Source organism: Bos grunniens, chromosome 3, assembly GCF_055505025.1.
Source record: "Bos grunniens cultivar Pamir isolate PY7600 chromosome 3, Bosgru_T2T1.0, whole genome shotgun sequence".
NCBI classification, from domain to species: domain Eukaryota; kingdom Metazoa; phylum Chordata; class Mammalia; order Artiodactyla; family Bovidae; genus Bos; species Bos grunniens.
The window spans coordinates 28,247,782-28,275,145 of NC_141167.1; the positions used below are offsets into that span (position 1 = coordinate 28,247,782).

General features: G+C 51.2%; 1 protein-coding gene across 1 annotated transcript; it reads right to left on the bottom strand.

The window, feature by feature from the left end:
• Positions 1-909: 909 nt before the first annotated feature.
• SLC1A7 (solute carrier family 1 member 7) lies at positions 910-27,364 on the bottom strand. Its single transcript, XM_086388862.1, has 9 exons — positions 27,149-27,364; positions 14,459-14,501; positions 11,049-11,271; positions 7,514-7,613; positions 6,629-6,862; positions 4,105-4,299; positions 3,161-3,295; positions 2,663-2,765; positions 910-2,067 (listed from the first exon to the last, which is right to left on the bottom strand). The coding sequence occupies exons 1-9, from the start codon at positions 27,358-27,360 to the stop codon at positions 1,849-1,851; spliced, it is 1,464 nt and encodes a 487-aa protein (XP_086244988.1). The 5' UTR covers positions 27,361-27,364; the 3' UTR covers positions 910-1,848.

The window sequence follows — 27,364 nt, forward strand, 5'->3', positions numbered from 1 at the left end:
CAGCCGACTCTTGGCGACCCCATGGACTGCAACACGCCAGGCTTCCCCATCCTTCACTGTCTCCTGGAGTTTGCTCAAACTCATGTCTATTGAGTCAATGATGCCGTCCTACCATCTCATTCTCTGCCGCTCCCTTCTCCTCCTGCCTTCAGTCTTTCCCAGCATCAGGGTCTTTTCCAATGAGTCGGCTCTTCGCACCAGGTGGCCAAAGTATTTGGAGCTTCAGCTTCAGCATCAGTCCTTCCACTGAATATTCGACTTGATTACCCTCCTGATTCTCTCATCCCCTCCCCCAGCTTCATGGGCTCCATGGTGCAAAACCCTGGGGCTGTATCTTCTCCCCAAAGTGCATCCAGAGCAGGCTGTGTGGCCAGGGTCCTCTGTGTTCCCTGTGAGCCTCCTAGAGACACTGTGAGGCTGAGGAGAGCGAGGGAAGGAGAGTCTGAAAACTTCTTGGGCACATCCCCTGCTTAAAGCAAAGCATTCACAGATGGGAGCCAGGCTGGCTGAAGAAATGTATTTCTTTTGTGAGGAAGGACCTGAGAGTCCTGCCTGTAGAACCCAGGCTATGAGCAGAGTGGTCTGTCCACACCGTGGTTCCCAGACAGGCCCCTGGGCAGCCCAGCACGTGCTCTGCTTCCTGCATGTAATGGCTCAAGCAGGCCTGTCCTCGCTCTGGACACCAGGACAGGCTCATCCACACTCTGGCTGCCCAGGCAGGCCCATCCACACACTGACAGCCCAGACAGACCTGTCTACACTCCAGCTATGCAGACAAGGCTGTTTACATTCCGGCTTCCTGGACAGCCCCGTCTGTACTCGCACTGCCCAGACAAGCAAGTCTGCGCTTTGCCTGTATTAACCCAATAAAGAAATGCTGGTTTGGGTATGTCACTAAGCCCACAAGCCTTGAAAAACAAAATACCTTTATTTAGTTATCACTGAACTTGAAAACACAGAAAGGAATAGAAAATCTAACTCCTCTTCATCACATGGGCTTTGGGGTGGGGGGTGGGGAGTGCTGACCCCAGGGCCATCTGGGCAGCTTGACTGAAACATCCCAGGTGAGTCTGCATCCCCAGTCCTGGCTGGCTCACCTGTCCAATGGGAGACTAGCCCGGGGGTTTCTAGGGGCCTTGAAGCTCTGGTGAAGACATCTTCATCTCCACATCAGATGAGCTTTATGAGACAGAACCGCTAGGCCAGGAGATGGGACGGGCTGTGGCACGTGGAAGGCAGTGGGTCTCAGCTTTAGGCTGGGCCCGTCCTTGGGGAGAGCTGTTGGTCTGAGGCCACGTGTTATGGGGCTGGGTGGGGGCGGGCCTGGGCTGGGACGCAGCTGGGGCAGAACCAGGACATTGCTATGTCCTCATAAACTGAAAGCAGTGATGGCTCTGGGGCTCCTGGAGGGGGCAGAGCCTCCCTCTCAGCATCTGACCCTGCAGCCATCCCTGTCCTCTGGCAGGGAGTGGCCAGGGCTTGAAAGCCTTGAACTAGAGTCCTAGTCCTGATATCACTTGTTCCGAGACCTGGGGCACGTGTTTTCAGCTCTCAGAGCCTCAACTTTGTGATCCAGAAAGTGGGGACTGTACCCCTGCCTGCCACCTGCACAGGCCAACCCAGTGGAAATGTCACAGTCGGGGCTCAGGCTACGCCTGCCTGTAACTCTCCAGCTGGGACCCCCACGTGCAGTCTTCCCGCTTGCCGTCAAGTGGAGCCCATTCTGGACCCTCAAGGGTGGGGAGATAGTGTGAGTCTGGCCCTTGTGCTCAGGAAAGTAGTGAATTGAGATCCTGCCCTTGGCCCCTAACCCTGGAGGCCTTCCCCAGGCCCCGCAGTTCCTCAGGCTCAGACGTTGGTCTCGAGCTCGCTGATCTCAATGGTGCAGTGGTCCAGACTGGTGGTGGCTGGTTCCTCATCCTGCTCCACCTGGACGGGGACGTGGTGGGGACAGGAGGGGCCCAGGGTCAGCTCTGCGGCCTCAGCCACGCTCTTCACACAGCCATTCTGCTGGGTTGCCACGATCTCCTGGAGGCTCACGGGCTTGGTCTCACAGGGCAGTGGTTTCTGGGGAGAGGAAACAGGTCTTGGCAGCAGCAGGAGGGACTGAGGTTAGACAGTAGGGAGGACTGGACAGGCAAAGGGCTGGGGACAGTCTGATTGGTTTTCCTACAGACATGCTGTGAGACCTTGCTAGGTCATAGGGCCTCTCTGGGCTCCAGTTTCAAGTTGTCCTGCCTCCTGGGACTGTCTTAGGAGAGGGGGCACCTGCCCCCTGGGATCCAGTGTGGGAGTGGACAGCTCCCCTGCCTGAGCCTCAGTGTCCTCCCCACGGAATGGGACAGCCGCTCCAAGTAGTTATTGAAGGAGCCCTGAGGACCATGAAGCTCCCAGCAGACGTGTGAACACTGGCCTTGTTGTCGACAGGACAGGAGGGTGTGGCTCCCTGAGGATGCTGTGTTCACCACCGGCCATGGTGGGTGTTCAACAATCAGCTGTGAGAGGAGTCTGTCACCCGGGTGCCCGTGAGCAGATCAAGGTGTGGAGGGATTGGTGGAAGCCTGCCCCGCTGGTGGGTAGCTGATGTGCTGCCCTGCCCACCACTCCTGGCTGCACCCTTGGGCCTTTGGGCAGCCTGGCTGGAGGGAGACGGTGTGCTCACCTCGGTGCCCGTGTCCTGAGCGAAGTCTTTCCGGCAGACGTGAGCCATGATCCCAGCAGCCAGTGCGTCACCCAGCACATTAATCATGGTGCGGAAACGGTCCCTGGTGGGCCAAGGTGGGCGGTGAGCAGCAGGCCCTCTGTTGTAAGGGGAGCTGGGAGAGGGCGGTGCTCACAGGACGGGTGTCTTCCTGGTCCTCCCGGCCCAGCACCCCCTGGCGGTGCTGAAGTGGGTGATGCAGGCATGTGGCTGTGTGGTGCCTCAGGGCCTGTGTGTCAAAGGGCTTGGGCTAATGCTCTGCTCCCACCCTCCTGAAATTCTTTGTAGTATTTGAACAAGGAATCCCAGGTTTTCACTTTTGAAAACTGGGCCCCACAGATCATGCAGCTGGGCAGGTGTCAATGAGTACCCACTGTGCCAAACCATGACAGCTCCCCAGTCCACTGTGAGCGCCTGCCTCCCAGGGGACAGGAGAGGGTTGGGGGGAACCGCACTCACAGAGCCCAGTCGACAGCGATGATGAGGGTGATGTCGTCGGTGGGAAGGCCCACGGACGTGAGCACGATGACCATGGTGACGAGCCCGGCCTGGGGGATGCCAGCTGCCCCGATGCTGGCTGCGGTGGCTGTGATGCTGCAGGAGAGGGCAGGGAGCATTGTTGGGCCCTGGGCCCAAGGAGGAGGCCAGAATGCCAGAGCCTCTGGGGCCAGCATTGTGGAGCAGGCATTATTAGGAATGCCACAGCAGGGCATTCTTGGGGCAGGGGCATGCCTCTGCCCAAGGTACTGTGGTCCCAGAGGCTGTATCCCTGGCCTCAGCAGAACGTCCTAAGAAGTCTGTGGAAAGCCCTGTGTCTGGGTTGGGAAGATCCCCTGGAGGAGGGCGTGGCAACCCACTCCAGTATTCTTGCCTGGAGAATCCATGGACAGAGGAGCCTGGCGGGCCACTGTCCCTGTAGGAGTCCAGGAAATTGTCCACAGGCTCCCATCATCCACTGGCACTGGGTCCCCAGGGTCAGACTTGTACCCTCAGGCTGGCATGTGAGGCCTTCCCCTTCACCTCTGTCCTCTCTTGGCACCATCCCCCAGCTCCGGCCACACCAGCAGCCCCTCCACTGTCCTCAGTCCCGCCTCTGGCCTCTGCTTGCCCTGTGCCTGCCTGCAGTGCTTCCTGCTATGCATGTCCCCGCTGCAGGCCCTCCTCTGGGCCCTAGCTCCCCAAGTTGCTCAGAGCTCCCCACCTGCAGGGCGGCCCTGGGGAAGGAGCCTGGTGCCCTGAATCATGAGACCCCAGCACTGACTTGCTGTGTGGCCTGGAATGAGCCCCTTGCCCTCTCTGGGCCTCAGAGACCGCATGAGATATGAGACCGCTCAAGACTCCCGAAAGCCCTTCCAGAGCAACCATCCCCCATCCACACTGGGTGCAGGGCGTCAGGACCACACCTGATGGTGATGATCTGGCCGAAGTCCAGCTCATAGTTGTTGACCTGGGCAATGAAGATGGCAGCCACGGCCTCGTAGAGCGCCGTGCCGTCCATGTTGATGGTGGCGCCCACGGGCAGCACAAAGCGGGCAATGCGCCGGTCGATGTGGTTGTTCTCCAGCAGGCACTTAAAGGTGATGGGCAGTGTGGCTGAGCTGTGAATAGAAGGGCCAGTGTCTGCCCATCACCCTCCTCCAGGATGGTCAGGGCCCCCAGGTTGCCAGCTGGTCGGTAACAGAAGCGACCCCCCCAACCCCCAATGCCAGGCAGCTGGCCCATCTAGGGTGAACAGACTGAAGGAGCTTTTAAAATGGTCATGTGGCCAGACTTGCCCAGGCTCAGGGCCTTAGAGACCCCCTGTGCACACTGGTCAGGAAGGCAGTGACCGCCAGCAGAGCATCTGATAGGTGCCAGGTGCTGTGCTTTACACCTCATGGCTTCCTGCTAGGAAGGTTTGAGTTCCTTTAACAGGTAAAGAAATGAAGCCCAGAGGGGAGGAGGGGCTGACGCCATGTCACATGACTATGCAAAGTGGAGATGAAGTGGTCAACAGCAGGGCCCTGGCTGGGGGCACTGACTTAACAGGTTCCAGCTTCCCGCTAGCTTAGTGGCCTTGGCACCTCCTCAACTTGTACGTGCCATAGTTTCCTTGTCCCAGACAATCGGTGCACTATGGAGCTATTAGGATTCAACAAGAGAGCGCTTGGAATAGCGTCTACATATCGTAGGTGGCTTCCCTGGTGGTTCGGGCTTCCCTTATGGCTCAGCTGGTAAAGAATCTGCCTGCAAGGTGGGAGACCTAGATTTGAACCCTGGGTTGGGACGATCCCCCGGAGAAGGGAAAGGCTACCCACTCCAGTATTCTGGCCTGCAGAATTCCATGGACTGCATAGTCCATGGGGTCACAAAGAGTCGGACACGACTGAGCGACTTTCACTTCACTTCCCTGCTGGTTCAGACAGTAAAAAATTTGCCTGCAATGCAGGAGACCCAGGTTCAGTCCCTGGGTGGGGAAGATCCCCTTGAGGAGGGCATGGCAACCCACTCCAGTATTCTCGCCTGGAGAATTCCGTGGACAGAGGAGCCTGGCGGGCTACAGTCCATAGGATCGCAAAGAGTCAGACACGATTTAGTGACTTAGCAAGCACATATCGTAGGTACTCAACCAATGGTAGCCCTGGCTCTTGTAGCTGTGTTGTTACTGAGCTCCCAGGAGCAGAGTTGGGCCTGAAATTCAGGTTTGCATAGCCCCACAGCCCTTACTCCCCACAGGTCACTGCCTGGGAGGCCCAGGTACACTTGCCAGAGCCCCTCATGGGCCCCAGGCATGCTGGGCCCGAGGCTGCTGTTTCTGTAGGAAACGGCGAGGGCTGCTGGTACTGGTGGGGCTTAACCAGCGGCATGGGGGCCAGCAGCTGCTCGGGGCTTCATCTTTCCCTCTCGCCTCCTCCCTCTGCCCTGGATGGGGTTCCCAGACAAGGCTTCTAGGGCTTTTCCTCATTGGTTCTGCTCCTCCCGAGTCCTGCATGAGGTGCTTCTGCTGCCAAGGGTGGGTTATGTGGCTGCCGGGGAAGGAGGTCTGTGCTGGCCCTTATTTCCATTTTACAGACTGGGGGACTGAGGCCTAGGGAAGAGAAGGCAGTAAGGGATGGAGGGAAGAGCCAGACCTTTGAGGCCAGAGACATGGGCTCAGGTTTAGGTGAGTTCCTTCGTATAGAGCTTGGACACTCACTGTGGGGAGAACCACTGTTTCTTCACAGGGTTAGATGCCCAGTAAGTGACCACCTCCTTCCCTCTCCTCGCTCAATAGCAGAGTTTGCATGACTTCATCTCCCTGGGTCTTCTGTACTCAGTTGCGGTTTGGGATGCTTGAGGTCAGGTGTTGCTTCACCAAGCCCAGAATGGCCTTAGTGGGTTATCTCCATTAATCACACCACAACTCTACATGCCAGAGGCCACAGTGATCCCCAGTCTGTATATGAGGAAACTAACCCCACTACCCAGGGAGGTGGAGTGACTTGCCCGCAGTCACAGAGCTAGTGGGTAATGGAATCATGACTCAGATTCCCACTGTCTAGAGACACTGCCAACGTTGTGACAGGGCTACCTGCCAGTGCCAGTAACCAGGCAAAGTCCCTGAAGATCAGAGGGCCTGACTCCAACGGAAGCACCACGTGGCAGTGAAAGGCGGTAGAGACTGCAGACTCATCACTCTTCAGCTCTGCCTGCGCCTGACACGTGGACGCCAACCCCCACGTGGACTGAGTGAGCCCTGGGGATGCAGAGGAGGGCTAGCTGCCATTCGGGAAGGTAGGGGCTCATGCATTTCAAGAATAGGTCTTGTTACCACATCCTCTCCCAAGTTTGTGAAGTAGGTCACATCGACACTTTCCATAGTTCCATGGCTACAGACAAATGATGGCTGGACAGAAGAATAGCTTTCAGCCATGGTCTCCTCCCTGACACCTTCACCGCCCAGGCTACCTGGAGGAGGTGGCCAGTGCGATGAGCAGGGCCTGGAGGATGCCACGGATGAAGACGATGGGGTTCTTTTTGGTGATGAAGAAGTAGAGCAGGGGCAGGATGAAGAGGCCATGGACGACCAGCCCGCACACCACGGTGACTGCATAGAAGCCCAGCTTCTTTCCTACGGTCGTGGGGTTGTCCATCTCCAGGATCTTGCCAGCGATGAGAAACACGATGCCAAAGGGGAAGTACCTGGGGTGGGCAGGGCAGCTGGCTCACCACCAAGCAGGCAAAAACCCTGGGAGGCCCCGGGCACTACATCACTGCCAGGCCTGTCTGCCCTGAGCCTCCCAGGACTCTTGTGAGGATAGAATGTGACTATGTACCTGGGTACCTGGCATACGGTGTCACTAATGCCCCCTTAACCAGTCCAGCCATGCACAGCCTTCACCCTTCTGCCTTCTTCTGCAGGCCCACATTTCAGCCTAGCGATGAGACAGCCTCTATGGCTGACCTTGGCAGGCCTCTGCCTTACCCTATCTCACTGTGCAGGGTTGGACTAGAAGATTCCTAAGGTCTGAACTCTGAGCCAAGGAGTGGCAGCTGGCTGTCACTTCCAGGGTCTCCTTTCTCCAAAAGCTGAGCTAATGAGGCCCCAGGAGATGGGGAAACAGCCTGAGAGGTCAGGAGGATTAGCTCTTGGTTTGCCTCCAGTGGGCCTGTCGGGGCCAGAAGTGGCAGGCCCGGGGCTGGGACTTGGCCTGGGCAGGGCTGGGGGTATCCTCCTGTGCAGCTTTCTGCTCATTCCTATGGGACCACGGGGTCCCTCCAGCTGCCCAGGACAGGGCTGGAAGGGGGTGGAGTAGGTAGGAGTCCACCCTCGACCCCCGCGACGAGGCTCACCACACAGCCACGGCCACGATCTTCATGACAGACTCGTTGAGGCACTGGCAGAAGCTGACCAGCGGGGCCCCGCTGTCACCCATGCGGCCCAGCATGATGCCTGCGGAGGGCGGAGACACGGCAGATGACACCTGGCAGAGGGAGGCAGACCTGCCTGACACCTGCATGAGCCAGCACGTGCTGGGGCTAGGCACTGACAGACCACGGGCACATACAGATCTCAGCGCCTGGCCGACAGCCCAGCAGCCTCTGCCACCCGGCGCTTCCCCCCTGCTTCCCCTCCCTTCCTGGCCTCCCCGCTGGAGAGGGCTGTGACCTCCCCACGGGGCTCCATCTCTTCCTCCTCTCTACCCAGCTGCACGTGCCACCTTCTAAAGGTAAAAATGCTCCCTGCCAACACCCCCAACTGACTTTCCTGCACACAGAGACCGTAACCAACAACCCACCCCTCTCACCCTGGCTCAGGCCCCACTTGGCCTGGCCATGCCTCTAACTCCCGCCTCTGTCTGGCCCCCGCTTTCCCTTCCTCACTCTGTTCCTGCATCCTGCCTTCTTCACATTTTTAGACTACCTCAAGCTCTTGGCTGTGGTGGGGCCTTTGTCCACTCAGTTCCTGATGCCTGAAGCCCTGGTCTGGAGGCCTGCACCTCCCCAACTCCCCCTTGGCAGACTCCCCATTTATTCTCTAACACATCTCTTTCTGATCCCCTCATATCACTTATTATAACAGTCATCCACTGTGTTGTTCTGTCTCCTCCAATAGAAAGTTAACCCATGAGGGCAACTTATCATTGAATGAATGAACAAGGGAATGAATGACAAAGCCTTTTCCAAAGCCCCTGTCACCCTCCCCTTGGGGTTCTGAGCTCATGCAGGTAACCACAGTTAGGTCACTCCTGGAACAGTGACAAGCACCTGCTCTCCCACTGGTGACACAAAAATGGAGAGCATAATACACTCTGTGTCTGCCTTCATGGAGCTGACTGTCGCCGTGTCCAAGAGGTTCATCCACTGACTCAGCCGGTGAGGGGCGGGATCTGGATCCTGGCCTCTGGAACCCCAGGGAAGAGCTCTTTCCCTGCCCAGGATGCTCCGAACCCATGCGGAACAGGGAGCAGCTACCACGGGGGAGGGGAGTGGAGGGGCCCTACCGGGGTGGGCAGGAGAGGCCAGAGAGGCAGGCGACACTGGGCCCAAGTCTGTCCATCTGGCCTGTGGAAGCCTGGCTGAACTCAGAGCCAGGCTCCCCGCTGACTGTCCCTCCCCAGCTATTCCTGTTCCTCATCAAGCTCCCTGTTCCACCCCCAGGCTCTGGCTGGCTTAGAGCAACTGTACATGCGGAGGGTGGCAGTGGGCTTCCTCCCACAAGCAAGACCAAGGCCACCTTAGCATCAGCCACATCCCAACACCAGGGAGAAGACGGGGAAGGAGGCTCAGTGAGGGGAGCAGCTGCATGGTATGCTCACGCACACTCAGGCGGGGGCACACAGAGACATCGACAAGGCAAGAGGACACACGAAAAATAGTCACTGACACGTGGACAGTGACGTGCTCAGTAAACAGTGAAACGAGTTGAAGGCTCTCAAACTTTTCTTTAGTTCTGCTAATAGATGTCCTTTTAGTATGCTCCCAGCCCTAAGAGAGTGGTGATGGCTGGGGAAAAGGAAGAAAGTCCAGGGCGGGGGACAGATTATCAGAGGTGCTGAGGATGCTTCCAAACACTGTCCTCTCATACACCAGGGTCTCTGAGGTCCTGGCCCCTCTGTGTGCCCACCTGGCCTTTTGACCAGGATGAAAAGAGCTCCATTCCCCATTGTCATTCATCTGCCCATCCACCCATCTTTCCCAGTCTACCGAGCACCTGCTCTAACCAGTCACGTGGTGGCTGTGGGGCTACACGGAGACCAAGACCTGTCTCTGCCTGCATGGGATGTACACAGCTGCCACGCAGGCATTGAACAGCCACACTAACAAGTAGGCAGTTGTATTGGGTCAAATGTTTAAGGAATAACACAGGGCATCTGACTGGGGTTAGACTTTTCCCCAGGATGGGATACTAATATTAAGCCCCCTCAAGGATGAGAAAAGTGTAGCGGAGAGCGAGGGGCAGGAGCAGCCTGGCTGAGGGAGGTGCCTTCCAGGGACCGACAGGCAGAGCGGCTGGGGAAGTGAGCCGGCCGAGAGAGGCACCCCTCTCCGAGCCAGTGGAGGCTTTACATGGGGACTCAATGACCCTGTGAGGAGGACACACAAGGACAGGGGACTCTTGGGGCAGTTTTTCCAGAAACCAGGTGAGAGATGACAATGACCTTGGCTGGGGCAGTGGGCAGAAGGAAATGCGGAGGCTGGAGAGATTTCAGAGGCAGACCTGATGGGATTTGGGTGTGAGTTGAAGCAGAAGGCAAAGTAGAAAGTAACCCCCAAGTTCCTTGCCTAAGAAACCAAGAAGATGGGAGAATTAACTTGGGAAGAAAACCCTGTGTAGGAGTTGGAAGCTGGAGAGCGCTCCACTAGGCCCAGGGCTGGGGCTGGGGGAAGGGGCTGATAGGATTTTACAGTGAGGCTCCTGGTGACCCCTGGCATGACCTAGAAGGACGAGGTGGGACTGACAAGCTAGACAGTTGTGGAGTGGTTAGGAATTCCTAGACTCCAAAAAAGAAAAGGACTTCACTGGTAGCTCAGTTGGTAAAGAATCTGCCTGCAATGCAGGAGATGTGGGTTCGATCTTTGGTTGGAAATATCCCCTGAAGAAGGAAATGCAGCCCACTCCAGCAATCTCACCTGGGAAACTCCATGGACAAAGAAGCCTGGTGGGCTACAGTCCACGGGGTGGCAAGAGTTGGACACGACTTAGTGACAAACCACTGCTACCAAAGAAGGAAGAAGGCTGTGTGCATATGTCGGTGGGGGTGGTCAAGGGGGGGACGCTGCCGGCAGAGGCATATCCAGAGGTTTTGTAAGATCTGAAGTTTGCACAGTTTGGTGCCTTCTTCAAGAAAAAGAACACAAAATTTAAAAAAGGAAAAAGGATACAGGCCTTAGAAGGGACCTGTGCAAGTTAAACTTCACCAGCTTCATGATAAGTAGCCTGTGGTGGGCCTTGGGGACCCAGCAAAGGAAAAGGTATGGTCACGGGCCCCCAGAAATGGACAGACAGGTCTGCAGAGAGAGGTGGCCACTGAGAAAGCCCTGTGGTTGAGGGTGGAAGGAAGAATGAGGGCTTTAAACAAACAGCTGCTGGCAAAGTCAGAGGCATGGCCTTCTCAGAGAGAGGACCATCATCCCTGGAGGCAAATAGCACCCAGGGATGGGGAATTCCCAGTGAGGAACAGCAGCTCCAACTCAGGGAGGGCTAGGGACATCCCCTTGTCCCTGGGTAATGGAATAGGGACTTGAGTCACTCCCTCGGAAAAGGAAAGGAAGGAACCTCCTGGAGATGGGGAGACTCCAGGCTATTCAGGTTACTGGACAGGGGATGCAGGGAGGGGTAAACGCAAGGAGGGCCAGGCTTCCTGGGGTGGTGGGCAGCACATACCCATGGTGGCAGAGAAGATGACGATGCCCAGCACGTTCATGCCATCGCTGGTACCAGGCTCTGACTTGTAAACGACTTCTGGAGGGGGTGTCAGGTCCAGGGCGAAGTTCTGCACACCAGAGTCATTCTCCCCCTGGACCCCATAGATGAGGATCCGCCGAGAAGGGGCCTCCTCTGATGCCACTGAGGGGGACTTGACAACGGGGGTGGTCTTGGTGCGATACTGGTGGGCGACACCCCAACCAGGAATGAGTCAGGAGTAAGCGTAATATCAACAACAATAATAATAACACCTTGGAAGCACATCTGTATCCACTCATGAACTATGTGATTGACAGTAACCCTGTGACATAGGCAGGACAGGGATTATTAATATTTTACCAAAAAGCAAAACTGAGATTTGTTCATTCATCCACACACTACCCAGGCACACCTCCCTCCATCCCTCCTCCCCTCTTCCTTCTGTGCATCATCACACCTACCTGTGATAAGTCACTTCAGTCATGTCCGACTCTGTGAGACCCTGTGAACTGTAGCCCACCAGGCTCCTCTGACCATGGAATTCTCCAGGCAAGAATACTGGAGTGGGTTGCCATTCCCTTCTCCAGGGGATCTCCCCAACCCAGGGATCAAATCCGCGTCTCTTATATCTCTTGCACTGACATTCTTTACCACTAGCGCCACCTGGCTGGGACCCTCTCTAACCATCCATCCATCTCTTACACAGATAATCTGCCTGGATAATCCTCCATTCACCTGTTTGTCCTCCTTCAGCCACCCACTATCCATCTGCCTAACAGCCAGCCAGCCCTGCCTCGCACTGAAGGAAACTTGCACCTTCTGTTAGGAAAGCTTAGTTTGCCCCGAGCTTTCTTGAGATGAGACGCCAGCTGGGGAGAGCTACGTCCGCTACCCCTCTTCCTCAGCCCCCAGGACATGGCCAAGTCTTTTCTTCTCATTCCTCAGGTACTATGAGCCCAAACAAGGGCTGCTATCTTCCTACCAGGTATCAATAAAGCAAAGTTTCTGGGGGTGGGTGGAGAAAAGGAACCACTCAGGAAATATACCTAAAATTTCAATGCTTCAGTTCCCTCATCTGTGAAGTGGGGTCTTCATAGTTACTCACCTCATTAGGTTAAATGAGATGATGTATGTAAAGTGCTGACAGTAGTGCCTGGCACATGGTGAGCCTTCTGTAACCATTACTGCTATTACCACTACCACCACCATCACCATCATAACCACCGTCATCATCCCAGTGTTGAACACTCTGTGCCAGGTGCTGATTCTTGAAGGATGGGTAGGAGTTTGCCAAAAGATAGAGGCATTTCAGATGGGGTACAAAGTAGAGCAATGTTCTCTTTCTCTCTCACATCTTCAGTAATTGCTCATCACTGTTGGGATAATATCTAAACTCCCTAGCCTAGCATTCAGGGCCCTTCTCTACTTGGCTCATTTCATAGAAGAAAACACAAGAGGTGAGGGAAGATACAGTGATTAGCTCAGGCTTTCACAGCTCCTTATTTTGGGGCCTCTCCTCCATCTCTCAACCACCTCTTGTGCGTTTTCAGGCTCAATACGGGGCCCACCACAGGGAAGCTCAGGAAATGCTTGTTGGACTGAGTCAACCAACAGACTGACATTTTAGAAGGGAAATTATTAGAAGTGCAAATAAGTATTGGTGTACAGCATTGTTGGAAACTGACCTGACTATTCATAAGCTCCAATTCTTTAGCCACTTGATGTGAAGAGCCAACTCACTGGAAAAGACCCTGATACTGGGACAGACTGAAGGCAGAAGAAGGAGGCAGCAGAGGATAAGATGGTTAGATAGCATCACTAACTCAGTGACATGAATTTGAGTGAACTCTGGGAGACAGTGGAGGACAGAGGAGCCTGGTGTGTTACAGTCCATGGGGTACAGAGTCAGACATCACTTAGTGACTGAATAACAACAAGGCTGTTTTGGTAAACAACCAAAAGGAGAAATAGGCAAATAAATTACAGCCTCGGCTTACATCAGGCTATGACATCATCACTAAGTGTTGTATTTTTTGCTGTTGTTTAGTTGCTCAGTCGTGTCCCACTCTTTGTGACCCCAAGGACAGCAGCACACCAGCCTTCCCTGTCCTTCACCACCTCCTGGAGTTTGCGCAAACTCATTTCCATTGAGTCAGTGATGCCATCCAACCATCTTATCTTCTGTCACCTGCTTCTCCTCCTGCCTTCAATCTTTCCCAGCATCAGGGTCTTTTCCAATGAGGCGGCTCTTTGCATCAGGTGGCCAAAGCATTGAACTTCAGCTTCAGCATCAGTCCTTCCAGTGAATATTCAGGATTGATTTCCTTTAGGATTGACTGCTTTGCTCTCCTTGCAGTTCAAGGGATTCTCAAAAGTCTTCTCCAACATCATAGCTTGAAAGCGTCAATTCTTTGGTACTCAGCCTTCTTTACGGTCCGACTCTCACATCCGTACATGACTTGTATTTTTAAGAAACATTAATAACCATGTAAAGTGCTCATGAAATAATGGGAGTGGGGGAAGAAAGCAAGATGCACGCTGTGTGTGTACTATGATCCTAATTTTATTTTTTAAAACATTTCAACAGAGAAAAAAAGACTAGAAGCATACCATCTACTATCACTATTGTTAGGTCCTGGAACTACAAGTATTTTTATCCTCTGCTTTGGGCTTCCCTGGTAGCTCAGCTGGTAAAGAATCTGCCTGCAACGCAGGAGACCTGGGTTCAATACCTGGGTTGTGAAGACCCCCTGGAAAAGGAAACAGCTACCCACTCCAGTATTCTGGCCTAGAGAATTCCTTGAACAGAGGAATCTGGCAGGCTACAGTCCATGGGGGTCACAAAGAGTTGGACACAACTGAGTGAATTTCACTTATTTATTTTAGTATTTCCCTAATATTTTACAGTGAGTGTTATTACTGTTTTTATTACAGGAAAGGGTTATTTTAAAAAGAAAGAGAAAACAGGCTTTGATGCCAGCAGGTCTGAGTTCACCTACTAGTTCTGCCATTTACTAGTGATTTAACCTTGGGCAAATCCTTTAATCCTCCGGAGTCTCAGTTTCCTCATCCAGGAGATGTTCTGGTCCTAGCCCAGGGGAGGGTTATTGTGAGGACTGAGAGAGACCCTGTGCAAGAGCATGGGCATAACCGAGGGCAGAGCCAGCACTCAGTGGGGGCTTCCTTCTCCCCTCATAATTCTTCCTCGTGAAAAGTCAGAACCCAGGGCAGGCGTACGGCCACAGGAGGCTCAAAAGAACTAGGTCTTCCCCTGACCCCCCGCCCCTCTCCTGTAGCATCCCACCCCCAGAGACAGGGAGACTAACCAGCCAAGCCAGGCCCAGGCTGGCCCTGCCTGCCCACCCTCCATCACCCAGGAACCCACTCACCTGCTTGAATGTGGCTTCCACCAGGTTGGCTGGGAACATGTTCCTGAGAAGAGAACTAGTAATTGAAGAATTCCAGGACAGGAGGGCCCTTGGGGTCACCTGAACACCTCCTTTGGCAGTGGAGGCCTTCCATGACCCGCCCCACCTGCCCCTGCAGCCTTGCCTCTTTCCATCACCCCAAGACTTTACGCTTCAACACCAACTGCATATGGTTTCCCAAATACGCTGTGTACTTTTCCAACTCCAGGCCTTTGACTGCTGTTCCTTCTGCCTGAAATGCCCTGCCTACTTCTCTGGCTGATTCCTACACCAGTCAAGCAGAGACCAAACCTTTTGCAACTGCTCCAGGCAGACTCCTTGGCCCTTCCCCTATAGTTACCTACGCTCCAGCACGCTGCTGGTGGCACTAGTCAGGTGTCTGCCTCCCCATTGACTGGCCTCCTTGAAGGGGGGACTTGGTCATTCATATCTTATCTGTGGCTCCCAACACAGGACCTGGCATATAAATCAGATCATTATTCTTGTTAACATAATCTTCATCTTCTAAAGCAGGAGGGGGTCTTGCCCTACCAGATGTGAAAACATACTATAAGTATGCAACTCTCAAAACAGTGAGATACTGACAACCATCAACAGAAAAATCAATGTAATGGAGCCTATACCTGGAGACAGAACCTGGGACATCTTAGTATTTCATATCCTATAGAAGTTGCTTCACAGATCGGTGAAGAAAGGAAGGACCCATTCTAGAGAACTGCATAGCTGACCAACTATTCAGAAAAAGAAACACCAGGTCTTGGAACTTCCCCGGTGGTCCAGTGGCTGGGAGTTTGCTTTCCAGTGCAAGGGGCACATCAAAGCTGTATATTGTCACCTTGTTTATTTAACTTATATGCAGAATATATTATGCAAAATGCCAGGCTGGATGAATCATAAGCTGGAATAAAGATTGCCAGGAGAAATATCAACAACCTCAGATATGCAGATGATACCACTCTAATGGCAGAAAGAGAAGAGGCACTAAAGAGACTCTTGATGAAAGTGAAAGAGGAGAGTGAAAAAGCCGGCTTAAAACTCAACATTCAAGAAACTAAGATCAAGGCATCTGGTTCCATCACTTCATGGCAAATAAATGGAAAAAATGGAAACAGTGACAGATTTTATTTTCTTGGGAAGTGATTTCAAAATCACTGTGGACGATGACTGCAGCCATGAAATTAAGACACTTGCACCCTGGAAAGAATGTTTTGACAAACATAGACAGTGTATTAAAAAGCAGAGACATCATTTTGCTGACAAAGGTCTGTCTAGTCAAAGCTGTGGTTTTTCCAGTAGTTATATATGGATGTGAAAATTGAATCATAAAGAAGGCTGAGTGTTGAAGAATTTATGCTTTTGAACTATGGTGCTAGAGAAGACTTTTGAGAGTCCCTTGGACTGCAAGGAGATCAAATCAGTCAATCTTAGAGGAAATCAACTCTGAATATTCATTGAAGATGCTGAAGTTGAAGCTCCAATACTTCGGCCACCTGATGTGAAGAGCTGATTCATTGGAAAAGACTCTGATGCTGAGAAAGATTGAGGGCAAGAGGAGAAGGAAGTGACAGAGGATGAGATGGTTGGATGCCATCACCAACTCAATGGACATGAGTTTGAGCAAACTTTGGGAGACAGTTTGAAAGCAGGGAAGCCTGGTGTGCTGCAGTCTATGGGGTCACAAAGAGTCAGACAACCCTTAGCGATTGAACAACAGCATGGATTGCAAGTTCAGTCCCTGGTTGGGGTGCTAGGATGCCATGCATCTCACAGCCAAAAAATCAAAACATGAAACAGAAGTGATACTGTAACAAATTCAATAAAGACTTTAAAAATGGTCCCCTTAAAAAAAAAAAAAAAAAACTTTAAAAATAAACCCTAGATCTTTATGCTGTTGTTTTTGTTTAGTCACTAAGTCATGTTGGATTCTTTGTGACCCCATGGAGCCCACAAAGCTTCTCTGTCCAGGGGATTTTCCAGACAAGAATGCTGGAATGAGTTGCCATTTCCTTCTCCAGGGGATCTTTCCAACCCAGGATCAAATCCATGTCTCCTGCTTGGCAGGCAGATTCTTTACCACTGAGCCACTTGGGAAGCCCTAGATCTTTATGTACACTGCACCAAAATAAATCCCAGATGGCTGAAAGAAATAAATAATTTAGAAAATAAAACCATAAATATCTAGAAAAAATACAGATTAATATTTTATCAGATCTCAGGATGTGGAAGGACTTCTAAGAACAAAATGAGCAATTAAAATAAATCAGTAGATTTTACTTCATTAAAACTAAGAACTCCTAAGTGCAGCTTAGTATCCTGGATTGGATTCTGGAACAGAAAAATAGGACACTAGTGGAAAACTGGTGATATCCAGTGAAGCAATTTAGTTAATACTGTTGTACTAATCTCATGTCTTACTTTTGACAAATGTGCTAGATGTAGGTTACTAACGTCAGGGGAAGTTGAGCAGAGCTGGGAACTCTCTGTACTCTGCAACTTTTCTATAAACCTAAAATCAGGCCAAAATCAAAAGCTAAAAAATTAAGAAGCTCTTTAAGACAGATTACAATACAAATAAAATAATAAAGCAAACAAACTGGGGAAACTATACAACAAAGTGTTACCATCTTCAATCTTTAAAAGAGTTTTTACAATTCTTGGCCTTGTTTCCACGTTCACTCTCTGTGTTTTCTCGCCAGAACATCAGCTCCCTGGAGGGTGGGATCTCTGCTTTGTTCTCTGCTATGTCCCTAGCTCCTGGAAGAGTGCCCAACGCATAACAGGCACTCAGTAAATATTTGCTACATAAATAAATGGACCACAAAAACATTAATACCTCAATAGAAAAATGATCCCCTTCATGGATCACAGACTTGTCATGGCAAAAGGGCTTGCATGACTCTATTAAGCTATGAGCCATGCTGTGCAGGGCCACTAAGATGGATGGTCATAGTGTAGAGTTCTGACAAAACATGGTCCACTGGAGGATGGAATGGCAAACCACTCCAGTATTCCTGATGTGAGAACCCTATGAACAGTATGAAAAGGCAAAAAGATACGAAACTGGAAGATGAGCCCCTCAGGTTGGAAGTTGTCCAATATGCTACTAGGGAAGACTGGAGGGCAATTACTAATAGCTCTAGGAAGAAAGAAGCAGCTGGGCCAAAGCGGAAACAACACTCAGTTATGGGTATGTTTGGTGGTGAAATTAAAGTCCAATGCTATAAAGAACAATATTGCATAGGAACCTGGGATGTTAGGTCCATGAATCAGGGTAAATTGGATGTGGTCAATCTTCCAAACAGGAGATGGAAAGAGTAAACATCGACATCTTAGGAGTCAGTGAACTAAAATGGATGGAAATGGGTGAATTTAGTTCAGGTGACCATTATATCTACTACTGCAGGCAAGAATCTGTTAGAAGAAATGGTGTAGTCCTGATAATCAACAAAAGAAGAGGCTCCAAAGCACTTTCCAAAGACAAACTTGCACACAAAGGTCATAGTCACTGTTTGGTGGTCTGCTGCCCATCTTATCCACTACAGCGTTCTGAATCCTGGAGAAGCCATTACATCTGAGAAGTATGCTCAGCAAATCAATGCGATGCACGGAAAACTGCAATGCCTGCAACCAGCACTTGTCAACAGAATGGGCCCGATTCTTCTCCATGGCAATGCCTGACTGCAAATCACACAACCAATGCTTCAAAAGTTGAATGAGTTGGGCTACAAAGTTTTGCCTCATCTGCCATTTTCACCTAACCTCCTGCCAACCAATTATCACTTCTTTAAGCATCTCAACAACTTTTTGCAAGGAAAATGCTTCCACAACCAGCAGGAGGCAGGAAATGCTTCCCAACAGCTCATTGAATTCTTAAGCATAGATTTTTACACTACAGGAATAAACTTATTTCTCATTGGCAAAAATATGTTGATTGTAATGGTTCCTATTTTAATTAACAAAGATGCGTTTGAGCCTAGTTATAATGGTTTAAAATTCACAGTCTGAAACCACAGTTTTTTTTTGTACCAACCTAATAGAACTAATAGAACTTCTCCCTGGAGAAGGAAATGGCAACCCACTCCAGCACCCTTGCCTGGAGAATCCCAGGGACGGGGGAGCCTGGCAGGCTACAGTCCATGGGGTCGCAAAGAGTCAGACACAACTGAGTGACTTCACTTTCACTTTAATAGAACTAACACCAAAAAAAGATGTCCTTTTCATCGTAGGGGTTTGGAGTGCAAAAGTAGGAAGTCAAGAAATATCTGGAATAATAGACAAGTTTGGCCTTGGAGTACAAAATGAAGCAGGGCAAAGGCTAACAGAGATTTGTCAGGAGAACATGTTGGTCAACCCTTTGGTAAACACCCTTTTCCAATAACACAAGAGATGACTCTACACATGGATATCACCAGATGGTCAATACCAAAATCAAATTGATTATGTTCTTTGCAACTGAAGATGAAGAAGCTCTATACAGTCAGCAAAAACAAGACCTGGAGTTGACTATCACTCAGATCATGAACTCCTTATTGAAAAATTGAGGCTTAAATTGAACAAAATAGGGAAAACCACTAGGCTATTTAGATATGACCTGAATCAAATTCCTTATGATTTTACAGTAGAGCTGATGAATATATTAAAGGGATTAGATCTGGTAGACTGCCTGAAGAACTATGGACCAAGGTTCATAATATTGTACAGGAGGCAATGACCAAAACCATGCCAAAGACAAAGAAATGCGAGAAGGCAAACTGGTTGTTTGAGGAGGCCTTACAAAAAGCTGAGAAAAGAAGAGATGCAAAAGGCAAGGGAGAAAGGGAAAGATTTACCCAATTGAATGCAGACTTCCAGAGAATAGCAAGGAGAGTTAAGAAAGCTTTCTTAAGTGAACAATGCAAAGAAATAGAGGAAAACAATAGAATGGGAAAGACTAGAGTTCTCTTCAAGAAAACTGGATATATCAAGGGAACATTTCATTTAAGTATGGGCACGATAAAGGACAGAAACGGTAAGGATCTAACAGAAGCAGAAGGGAGTAAGAAAAGGTGGCAACAATACACAGAAGAACTGTACAAAAACAGTCTTAATGACCTAGATAACCACAATGGTGTGATCACTCATCTACAGCCAGATATCCTGGAGTGTGAAGTCAAGTGGGCCTTAGGAAGCATTACAACGAACAAAGCTGGTGGAGGTAACGGAATTCCAACTGAGCTACTTAAAATGCTAAAAGATGATGCTGTTAATGTGCTGCCTTCAGTATGTCAACGAATTTGGAAAACTCAGCAGTGGCCAAAGAATTGGAAAAGGTCAGTTTTCATTTGAGTCCCAAAGAAGGGCAATGCCAGAGGATGTTTGGTGACGTGGACTCCCTCGCACGGTTCTGGTAGCAAACTATAAAGCAATTTTCAATTTACAGTGAGGGTTTCTGCCTTTATAATCTGCCTTAGGAATCTATCCTAAGTCAGAGATGCTCACAAGGATTTTTGTTCCTGTGCTAGCACTTCCCTGAACAGCCCAGAGCCTCGTGTTCATGCTGCGTCCTCTACCTGGACCCTCCTTCCTGCTCACTCTTGTTCTTGGCATGTCTCTTCTTTTGCAAGACTCAGCTCAGATATCCATGGAGTTATACATGTGAACACAAGTGTGGGTTTTTTTTCTTGACTTTACACCCCAGCAGTCAGTGTTGAGAAGCAGAAACTATAATTTTTTTTCACTGCTGTTAAAATACAGGTTCAGGGTAACCTGTATTTTATGTGGCGGTTAGAAGAGGACTTACAATGAGCTGCCAAGGCAGAAAACTGGTAGAGAATGGCCATGGTTTTCCCCGCTGATTTCAGCATTGTCACAAGGGAGAGGGAAAGCAGGGTCAGGAGCTGAGATTGCAGAAGCTCACCTGAGGATTTTTTTTCAACAAGTGATAAGCAAATTTCTGCCACCAGAACAATGGCTGCCAGCAAGGGCTTTGGAAATCAAGCAGAGCCAAAGCTCACACTAGGCATGCTGGCCTGAGCACTCGTGACCAGAATGAAGGATGTCCATATTGCGCCAGTGATAACAGTTTGAAAACGTCTCCTGGGTACAGTCCCAGTAGGTTCAAGTGACTAGATGTTTCTCTAATAAAACTTAGAAGGAAAGCCACTGTTGCCTGAGCAGAAACCAAGAGCATTCAAAAGGCCACATGTAAGAAAGCGAATGGAACTTATACCTCATGCGTTCATCTCTTTACAACATCCTTAATAATGGAAATAATTTAAAATATGTGCTGTGGCAGGGATGACTAGCTGTCTACCCAGTCTCCATTCTTTCTTCTCACTAACAGAAACTGAAGGCTGTTACAGGGACCAAGAGGGCCCTGACAATAAGCCCTGTTTCCCAGCCTCTTTCCAGAGGGGTGGTCAGTGCAATGTAAGTGGGAGTGATGGGGTGGCATTTCCTGGAAAAAGTTTGCAAAGATGCTTATGCAGCCAGGACCCTTTGGTCCTTTCCTCCAGCTCATTTCTTTCTGCCCAGAACATGGACATAACAGGTGGAGCTTCAGCAGCCTCACTGCACCATGAGACACTGATGAGAAAAGCCAAATGCTAAATAAACACGCGAAAGCACAAAGGTAGAGGGAGCATGGGCTCCTGGTGATCCTTGCTACCTCTGATCTGCTTATTGGAGAGAAAATACACGTCTTTACATTAGTTAAGCCTCTGCTGCTTCAGGTTTCTCTTAACTAGCAGTCAAAAGCATTTCCTGATGCGTGTGGCTGTATTATTGTCCACAAGCTTATCCTCAGATTTTTTTTAGTGTGTTTAAAAACACTTGGCGGGAGTAAGCTGGGTCTTCTATGGTGCACGGGCTTCTCATTGCTGTAGCTTGTCTTGCTGCGGAGCACAGGCTCTGGGAGCATGGCTTCAGCAGCTGTGACCCAGACTCAGTTGTTGTGGTACATGGGCTTGGTTGCCCCTTGGTATGTAGGGTCCTCCCTGACCAGGGATCAAGCCCGTGTCCCCTAGACCACCAGGGAAGTCCTAGCCTCAGGTTTTCATAAAGAATTATACTTTTGATTATTAAATGAAAATACATACATTTTCTTTTGGCTTTGAAGACCCATCGCAAGCCTTCCTTTTTTCCCCAGGAGACCTGGGTAGACATAAAATTCAGACATAATGTGCCTGGGAGATATTAGTAGGCCAAGACCATACACTCTGCCCCAGGCCTCCCTGCATGTCTCTTGGGGTGAGGCCACGGTCCACCTCACTTAGTATTCCCACGTCCCCAGCCCAAGCTCCAAAGGTGGGAATTATTCCTTTCCAAGCACAGCTCCCAAGAGCTTCATCCAATCCCTGAAGGGGTGACTGGGGGCTATAAATAGAGCCAAGCTGACTTAATCTCTCTGGTGTATTTGAAAGATTAGAAAACAAAGAAGGGGCCCAGCTCTGATTGGTGTTTTGCTTGGGTTTGTCCCAGGAGGCTGCCCTGTGAGCAGACATCAATTTTCTGGAGCCCCCACTTGGAGTTCTAGGAAATGAACTCATGTCTTGGAGACTCATCCAGGGACATGGTCTGTTGTGTTCCTCTGGAAGCATCTCAGAGAGACATAACGTATATCTTCCCACCCTGAAGGATGCTGTGAGCCTTATTTTCCTGTTCAATTGAAGCCCTCATCTTTCTGACTTTGCCTTAGTCATGTCTGCCTCCATTTCCCAGTTCCCTCTTCTGGTCACCCGTACTCTTGTTCTGTTACAGCACTTGGTGGGCATCTGCTCTGGGCCAGAGCAAGGCTGAGACAGCTGCTTTAACTTCCCTGCTGGTGTCTTCATTTTCTGCACAGCCTCTTAGCATCTCAGAGCTAGCAAAGGATGCCGAGAATGGCTATCCAGGGTGCTCTTCCGATCTGTCTGTCCTAAGATGATTGACGGCTGGAATCAGGGACCTTTATTCTCCTGCCTTCCCCACCGCACCCCTCCCTCTGCCCTCCCTCCCCACCACCTCTCAGTCCAACTCTGCCCAGAGAAGTTACTTAATAAAAATGGGCTGAATGGGACCGAAGTGACTACACCTCTTCCCAGGGCATCCCCATGCCTCCAGGCACATCCTGCCCACTCAACACTACCCTGCTCTGATCCATCCTTCCCAAACCCACTGGCCTTCCCCTTCTCAAGTAGAGCAGCCACCCCCTCAGCCTGGAATCAAGGTCTGCAAGGTTGAGCTCTACACCGTCCTGCCAGCCTCGTCTCCCAGAACCTGCCTCCAGAACTTTCTGCCTGTGCCCAGAAGCCTCCTCACTGGCCTCTGGGCCTTTGTGTTTCAGAACCACAGAGCTAGAAGGGATCGTGAAACCCACTGGGGAAAGAGGCCCGGGGAGGGGGCTGGCCCCCAGGAGCCACACAGCAATCCCACAGAGCTAAGATGAGGGTCCCTGCAGGAAGCACGTGACCTTCCCTTGCAGCCCCACTCTCTGACTGAGACATGATGACAGCGATGTCCAACCACCCAGCTTTGCAAAAAACTTGCTCAGGGTTGAAAGCAACTGGGGGAAAAACCTCAAACCAAAAGTATCAATTTTCACCACGTGAAAAGCAGCTGAGAGCAGGGACTCCTGGAACATTTGACTCTGACATGTGTGTCCAATCCAGGGCCCTGAGCCCCTGAGCAGGGGAGGCCGTTGGGGAGGGCGGGGGCTCCCCATGCGCCAAGACTCCTTCTACCACAGGGAAAGGCTGTTTCGAATCATAGGCTCCAAGAAATGATGACTCATAGTCACCAAATCTTAGAAATAGTGGATCTTAGACATGAAACTTCTCGAAATTCCTCTGCCCTTGACTTCCAGGACATCAGCTTTCCTGGTTTTCCTCCTGCTCCAGCAGCTCTGCACAGTCCTCCAGGGTGGCTGTAGGCAAAGACTCACCCAGGCCTCGACACCTCGTGCTTGGCCATTTTCTCCGTGTCAGGGCTCAAACCCGGCCCCAGTGCAACAGATGTCCCCGCCTCCCGCGTATGCAACCAGCAAGCACTCAGCGCCTCCACTGTGTGGGTCTGCTCTAGGCTCCAGGATACAGCAGGATGGTTTTTAAACAACTGGCCCTCCCTGAGCGTACTTTATTCCAGTGAGACAGAAATACACAGATAGGGTAATGTCAGGCACTAAGACAGGCTATGAAGAGAGAGGGGCTGGGAGGGCCCTCTGCAGAGGTGTAAATGGAGCAAGGGAAGGACTATCTTGACAGAGGCAGCAAGGAGGACAAGGTGCTGAGATAGGATCCTAAGGACATTTGGAGGACTGTATGGAGGCCAGCAGGCTGGAGCCAGGAGAGAGTTGGGGTGAAGGTCAGAGGCCCAACCTGTATGTGGTAGGGTGGATCATGATGGGCCCACAGGCCACAGTGAACACTGCGGATTTTGTCAACCTATGACAGGTTGTGAGCAGCTTTTTAAAGGATCCATCTGGCTGCTGTGCTGAGAACAGACTGTAGGGAAGCAGAGAGAAAGCAGTGACTGTACTGGACTCTCAAGCGAGAGGTGATGGTGGTCTGTGTGATGGTGGAAATGGCAGAGGGACAGGAGGCATAAGGTTTAAGATATTACAGAGCTGACAGAATTTGCTGAAAGATTGGATGCAGGATATGAGAGAAAAAGAGACACCAGACTAAGATGGGAGGACTGAGGAAAGGACAGATTATGGGGAAAATCAAGTGTTGAGCTTTGGATGTGCTCATTTTGAGATGCCTTTAGACAAGTGCATGGAAGAATCTGGAGTGCAGGTGAGAGGTTTCTGCTGGAAAAAAAATTTGGCGGTGTCAGTGTACAGAAAGCGTATACCAACGTACTGATGGAATCGCCAGGCAAGTAAAAGTAGCCACAGCAGACTCTGCCTGGATCTCTCTAACTCTTGACCCTGTGGGTGAGAACCACACAGCAGGAACAAACTCCAGGTACTTTTGTGATCCTTACTTCATCACATATCTCAAAGGATTAACAGAACCTGGAGAATGGAGAAGACGGAGGGAGTGGTCACTTGATTGTACTAATGGCCCTTATCCACTGATGCCTTGTCACGCCTGGATACTGAGGTGGCTGAGTGGTAAAGAATCTGCCTGTCGGTGCAGGATGATGCAGGAGACATGGGTTTGATCCCTGGATTGGGAAGATCCCCTGGAGTAGGAAATGGCAACCCACTCCAGTATTCTTGCAGGAAAATTCCATAGACAGAGGAGCCTGGAGGGAGGGCTACAGTCCATGGGGAGACAAAGAGTCAGACAGGGCACAACGACTTTTTTGCCTTGACATTGCTATCTCTTCCCACCCTAAGTCTGAGCATGGCCACATGACTCGTCTTGGCTGATAGAATGTTAGTGGACTCAGCAAAAGTAGAGACTTACAAAAACACTGGCATGTTTCTGTTTCCCTCTCTTGTTCCTCTACCTTCCTCATAAGAACATGCCCAGACTAGTTCTCCCTCGGAACCCCATCGCCACCATGAAATAAATCCAGGCCGGCCTGTAGGAAGATGAGGGAACATGAGGAGCACAGCTAGATCTAAGCCAAGATCATCCATAGCAGCTCTTCCCCAGTGGAGCGGCCAGCTGCCTGCAGACACATGGGCAGGCTCAGCTGAGCCCCGTCCAAGTCCACGGGAACTTCCATCTGACCTGCAGCCATGTGGTTGTTGTTTTAAGGCAGTAGGTCTTTGGATGGTTTCTCACACGGCAACAGCTAACTGATACAGAGGGCAAGGGTTACTCGAGAGAAAAAGAAAGGGAGACAGAGGGATTGTGTGCTGGGCATCTACCCCCATCGGGGACGAGAGGACTGCTTCTCCTTCACTTTAAGTCAAGAGAACTACTCAAAGACCTTGGCTGTGTCCTCTAAGATCTGTGGTATAGGACCTGGTGCCTGACTCATGTCCAAAGGACCTGGGAAAGGCTGAACATCCACAAAGGGTGTGTGTGTGTATGTGTGTGTGTGTGTGTGTGTGTGTGTGTGTGTGTGTTCCACAGGCCAATGTGAACTTTGTGGAAGGGACTCTGCCTAAGAGGATCAGTGGAGTGAGTGGTGGTGAGGTGTCCCCAGACACCAGAGGTCAGGGCTGAGGAGGGCATCCTGAGCAGCCAAATGGTGCAGGGAGTGTCTGAGTCAAGGGGATAACAGGTGAGAGATGCCAGTGATAGAGGGGCACCAAAGAGCTCACAAAGGCTCCCCTGAAGAAATACAATCAGGGAACACCTACCCCAGCGCACTCCACTTCCAGTGAAGGAGGACTTTGCTAGCCATCCCTCTCCCTCTCTGCTGTGCAGTCCCAGAGCTAGCAACAGGGAAGTAGATGGAGCAAGAAAGAAGGAAAAACCTGCTATGACTTTCTTCCACACTCCAATTTCCACGTCTGAATCAGCAAAAGGCTAGGACAGGATCTGTTTTAAATGGAATGAGTTTGGAGTTTTACTGTTAGGTTGGACTGGATTTCTTACTAGGTTTTTTTTTTTGGTTGTGCAGTGTGTCACATGGGATCTTATTTTCCCAACCAGGACTGGAAACTCTGCCCCCTGCATTGGCAGTCGGGAGTCTTAACCACTGGACCTCCAGGCAAGTTCTGGACTGGATTTCTTATATCTGAAATTGGCAAGAAAATGAGAGGGACCAGAAGAAGTCCACAGAGCAAGTTTAATGGGACACCCTGTTGAGCCCAATAAACTGTTTCCAATGTGGTGCTTCCCCGGGCTCGGTCCTAGCCCTGTTGTTCGTACCCACACTGTCCTGGGAGACCCCTTTGCCATCAGGGTCTTTTTAAGGCCTCTATCTGCTGTTCTCCCAATGTCCATCCCTGGCTCAGACTCCCCACAGGATTCAGATCCAGCAGCCAACCACCAGGAGATCCACACCTGCTCCACTCTGTCCTCTGGCCTGGTGACAACGCTGCTGTCCACTCAGGTGCCCAGGCCAGACACCTTCATGCCCTTGAAATCAGCAGCCCCACCCCCTCCACTTCTCCCCCATCTCACCATCTCCTGCTGATTTTACCTCCTGCATGGCCTTCAGTCTTCCATCTTCCCCCAGGCCCGTGGCTACCACCCTGGCCCCGTCCCTTCCTCTGCCTTCCTCTCTGGCCGTGAGCCCCCAATCCTATCCACCAGCACTCTGGAGGGCAGAGTAAGCCTTCTGAATTGGATCATGGCACTCCTATGTCTAAAACCCATTTCCTGTGGCCTTTAGGATAAAATGCAATTTTTGGTCTGGTTCCCAATGCTTTTCATGGTCTGGCCCCAACCGACTCCTCCAACAATGACTGTCCACTTCCCCCTTTACACCTCAGGACCCAGAATGGCCCATGACTTCTCCCTACAACACTATGCCCAGCTCAGGACTTTTGTGCAGCTGTTGCCTTCCTGAGAAATGTCCTTACTGCATCCCCTTTGCCCACCTGCTCATCCCATCCTGATGGGGATGGACAGTTCAGTGTGAGCCTGCAGGGAGCATGGGGTGGAGGGGGCAGAGTGTGGCCTCTGTGGCTGACCCTTTGTGATCACGAGTGATCAATAGAAGACCCTGAGCACCCGTCCCCACCCCCTCTCCCGCTCCTTGGGCGACAGGCAGGGCTGGGTCTGTGGAGTCAGCAGCCCCATCGGGTGTGGCATTCCCAAGCAGGGTGCTGGCCGCGGGGGTTACCGAATGAGGTCCAGCAGGGGGTCGGCTGAGCTCATGATGGGCTTCCCGCTCTGCTCAGTCGTCTCCTTCTGGGCTGCGCCACCCGGATGGATGATGGAGACCATGATGATGCCCACGATGACCGCCACGAAGGTGGTCCACAGGTAGTATGCCACGGTGAGGATGCCCAGGCGGCTGGAGGTCTTGGCATCCAGGGAGGCGAGGCCGGACATCAAG